General features: G+C 43.2%; 1 protein-coding gene across 1 annotated transcript in view; it reads right to left on the bottom strand.

Moving 5' to 3' along the window:
- Positions 1–5,000, bottom strand: part of LOC113803285 (uncharacterized) — a gene marked incomplete in the record, with an annotated part of 376,089 nt that overhangs the window by 43,839 nt on the left and 327,250 nt on the right. Inside the window, 1 exon segment of the mRNA XM_070120624.1 lies at positions 2,594–2,725. Coding sequence (XP_069976725.1) covers positions 2,594–2,725 — 132 coding nt within the window.

The raw sequence follows: 5,000 nt of genomic DNA, 5'->3' as shown, positions 1-5,000 counted from the left end.
GAGAGAGAGAGAGAGAGAGAGAGAGAGAGAGAGAGAGAATTTAAAAAGTCTTATTACCCGAGGTCACAGTCTCAGTACCATCATTCTCAAAATTCCCTGCAGAACGAAGTGTCTCGCGGAAGGCACAGAAGTCCTGAGCGCTCCCAGGTCCCCTTCAGTACCGCATTCCTTAGAGACTTCTTCCTAAATCGTATCCCAGCACAACACAACCCCTATTTTTACCCCGCAGAATTACCCCTTAGTCGCCCATAACGGGACACTTACATACGCCAGAAAGGGTCTTATTGGTGGTTAATTCCGCTTCCGAACAGAGGCAGAACGAAGAAGGATAAAAGTCCCTCTCAAAAATCCTGGATGGCAAATGGATTGAAAAAACAGATTACCAATTTTTATTGTCAGCAGTATAGGTCTACATAATCGAATATAATTTTGATATTTTTTCTTGAACTTTCCTCCTGAGAATTAGATTCAAATAATAATTGCTGAAGACGAATCCTACCGCATTACAATAAACCGTATATCAATATAATTAAAATCAAGCAAATATTCATCAAGACCTTGTGATAAGGTAATAAAATAGGTCAAGGAATTTCACTCTGATGCATTCCGTCTCCATAATGAAATATAAATAGTTGCACGTTCAGGTAATTTCTTTTCATTTTTTCACAAAAAGTCTGCCAAGCGAGCGAGCAAGCCGAACCCCGAGTGTCCGAGATTCCATATGCAGAAAATGTACACCTCTTTGCGCCTGTAAATGCCAGAGGAGAGAATAAAAGAAAAGGAATGGATATAAATGGCCAATAGCGCCCCATTGCCTTTTAGAACATGATGCAAATTTAAAATGATTTACCAATAAATACAAAAGACGAAAAAATAACAGGCTGTCGGCTTGTATTGCTCGTTTCAATGAAAGATCTATATTGAACTCCGAGTACCAGTTCTTACTATGCTGTAAGTTAAATGCATAGCAGAATAATACGTTCCTTTCGTAAGATTAAAAAGATGCAAAAAATACGATGCAGAATTGACAACGTACACTTCTTGGAATATTGATTTGCGGAAAGTAAGCACTGCACGTTAAAGTAATATCAACAATACGTCTCATTATGCGAACGTAAAAGCCGGTATTGTAGAAGTGACCTCAAAATTTGATGTAATCTATTTATTTTTGTATACTTCTTTATTTTTATCTCATTTCATCTTTTCTGTACGATAGTCAAGACCTGCCAGACCATTCTTTGCCATCACGGTTTGATAACTGCCATTACGAATCGCAAAACGCACATGCTTAGCATGGTAATTGGGCAAATTTGCATATTCAACCCCATTCTGGACCTCCCGCACATTATTTTCGCTCGAGAGCAAGATTCCCGAGAACAAAACAATAAAATGACTTCCGACACATAATGTTCCATGCATAATGAAGTCGAGATGCGAAACGGTGCACAGCAACGTACGGTGCATGACACGAAGTATTGCAGCAGCACAAGTATAGACTACCAGAGTGAGGCTTTGGAAATGATCAGTGAAAAAGTATAACATCGACAATATATATGATTAATTATAGTGCATAGAAAGATACAGTACCAGTAGCACATGGCGAGAAGAACTATGGCACCGACAAAGCCTTGCAAAATTGTTAAGTGGGCCGGTCAGTGTGATAAAGTTTTGCGATGGCAACCAGATCCAAATGGCAACCATCATGACACAAAATCAAGTGAATGTGTAAGTGCACGTGCATGAAGGAATACACTGAGGCGTGTAATATCAAGTGTAAAGGTTGAACATGGTTAGCGTGAGAACGGTGGCGTTGTGTATTACCTCTTATCCTTCCATAAACAAAAGGTCTCCAGCTTCTCCTGAACAGCCCTGTACCTGAGAGAAAACAGTGTATCATTCTTCATTATTGTGGTCGCTAGCCTCCCTCTCATGGTTGCGTCTTCCTATAATTTCACTGACGAAAAAAGACCTTGTTGCAGCTACTACCCAGACTGCCGATCCACGTCCCGATGCCATTCCTTCCCACTATACTTTACCTCTCTCGTGGTAGCTGGGCATACCTCCACGTACGGCAACATCACTGATTTGCTACGCGAAATACAGAACTAATTCTTCTATGCTAATTGAATTTTTAAGAACCCCGGATTATCAAAGGTTGAACTCACCGTTCTGCTGCAGCCGTCATGTCCATATTACTAAGTTTATCACAGATGTGCTTTCCTGTCCTTGCTTTTGGCCCCACTGCCAAATTATATTACCTTCATAAAACGTCCAAGAACGCCCTTACCGCCACACGCACCCAAGTGTCACAAAAAGCCTTCCAGCTCCGTGCCAGGTATAAGAGTGCCTTTTAGAGTCACACTGCCTTCCTTGTGTCGATTAGAAGGATCCCAGCAAAGGAACAGGTAGAAGGGTGCATGGCATAAACACTGTCTCCCACGTGCCATATCTGAACAGACCCTGCAGATACCAGGGACGAGTGTCTGATAGTCACACTGTCCATTTTGTGCAGTGATTTGAAAGTCGGAAAAAACAGCTGCCATGAAATTCCAGGAGTCAAGGAGTAGTGATAGGAAAGCTGCCAGAAACTTACCTGGGGTCGCGGGCGTGGTGGGGCTGAGCGACGCAGGGGTAGGGGATGCAGGAGTCTGGGTGGCGGTGGAGCCAGAGGGGCGTGGGACACAGGTAGGTCCGCAGAGGTCGCACTCCACGCCCGCCTCCACACCTGTTGGAGATAAAACACTCGTCAACCAGACGGTCTTACTTATACGTTACAAGCCTAGCCTCGTCACCTGACAGAAGTAAATATATAGACAATGGCCAGTGGCGACATCTTTCTGCGCGGATCATTGTATTCGCTAAATGTGTGTGTGCGAGAGCGTCTGTGTCCCTCAGGAGACAATGCTCTCATCATCATACATCTCCATACGCACGTGGACTCTCGTCTGACCAGCCGTCCGCTGCGACGACTTACATTCGCCACTCTACGGGATGCGTGGCTACGATATCACTTACATTATTACAATCATTACCTTGCATTCGAAACCGCAGACATGTTAATCGCTTCATGCATAATCTTGAGAATCCAATGCTGGGACTTTCACATTCTGACATGGATTCCTATCGTTCTTCCTGACGCCAACGCTCCTCAGGCTGCAAAAGGGAGTCACGATCGACTTATAAACTTTTTTTTTTTTTTACTAATTCCTGCACGGTCTCGCAACTCGATCCACACAATACAAATGTTCATCCTACTCCTTCAGCAGTAATCCATCTGGCAAAATAACTTTCCTCCCGAGATTATAAAACCCCAAAAGAGCTTACACCAACTTACAGTAGGTTTCTTTCACGCTATAATTTCCTCTAAATTTCGTTATACCCAAAATTATATATTAGTATTCATGTTGACAAATGTGGAAAGGTATGAATGAGAACGAATATCTTCACAATACAAGAGATATATTTCGGTTTCGATTATATCTTGTATTTCTGACAAAGATATAATCGAAACCGGTTAAATACATCTCTTGTATTGTGAAGATATTCATTCTCATTCATACCTTTCCCCTTTATACATTAGGCCTACATTAGCCCTACCTATACCATACGCATAGCACAATCTTCCAGTATATATTTACAAGCACTGCTATTAATAATCAATGGGGTGAATAATAATAAAATTAATTCTCAAAATAATACAATTGACACTAATCTGTATAACATGAGGGCAACGTAGTCAAGTAGTAACATACTTTAGCGGTGAAAAACAATAACAACAGTAACAATCAAAGATCAGATCAGCCCAAGAAAAATAAAACCGAATACAAATTGCACCGTCTTGCAGTATAAACTCAATTAGCATTGACATGGGTTCACGTGATTAGCATTGACAGTAAAAAAAAAAATCGACATTTTTATGGAGCCAAACATTTCTTCGAAAATGGTCTTTAATTGTCCAAGTTCGTATCATACGTTGGATCTTGGCCAATCAGAGGGCGCGATGGGACGACATAGCCATTTCGCAACAGGTAGTACCATGGGAACTCTAATGGGTATAATCAGGTTTTCACTTGCTGACTTTACGACGTGTTTTTCTCTCGTGTGTGTTTGTGTTTGCTTGTGTTTAATTGTGCGTGTGTGTGTTAAGTGCACATGTGGTTGTTTATGTGAGTGATATAGTGAAAGTATGAGGGTGTTAACCGTGTCACGGAGAAACCCGCTACAGCTGGGTGAACGTGTAAAAGGGTGAACACATGTGAATCAAAATCCCTTCGAAAATCTCAGTGGTTAAAAGGGTTCGCTCTCATGAATAAATCAAACCCGTAAGCAATAATCTGACTCTAATCACAACAATTCAGATGAATATTCAAAACCCCTTAGACCAAATGCAGTCTCTCCTCTACCAAATAAAGGAACATAATGAAAACAAACAAAATGAAACACAGGAGCACTATAATAGCGTGTCAAATGAGCTCCAGTAATGACCCTCCCCCCACCCCCGGCAGCCTGACCCAACCACCCTCTCGGCGACGCGCGCAACAGATCGTAAGCTAAAAGGTCCCAACCGCGCCGCAGATCTTTAACCGCCGTCCTCCGCTACTGTTTAACGAGGCGCGGTCGCCACGGCAAACTGCACCCTCGCCGCTCGTCTGCAGGTCATAAACCGGAGCAACGCCAGCGGCACCCGGGGTTACGGCTCGACTTCCAAGGGGGCGCGGGGGAGGGCGGGTCGAAGCAACGGCTAAGTATAATTAAGCTATAAGGAGACGCGAGATTACATGGTTGCTGGTGCCTCAGAGAAAAGGCTGGTGGACTTTGCGTTGGATTTGGTTGGCTGGTGGTCGGGTCGGGACAGGGCGCGGACGGGTGCAGGGTTCGAGAGCAAGAGCCATCATGAGATGTGAATAAGACGGATATGGCAGATACATAGAGAGAGAGAGAGAGAGAGAGAGAGAGAGAGAGAGAGAGAGAGAGAGAGAGAGAGAGAGAGAGAGAGAGAG

This window comes from Penaeus vannamei, chromosome 4 (assembly GCF_042767895.1).
Source record: "Penaeus vannamei isolate JL-2024 chromosome 4, ASM4276789v1, whole genome shotgun sequence".
NCBI classification, from domain to species: domain Eukaryota; kingdom Metazoa; phylum Arthropoda; class Malacostraca; order Decapoda; family Penaeidae; genus Penaeus; species Penaeus vannamei.
This window is presented reverse-complemented; position numbering and strand designations above follow the sequence as displayed.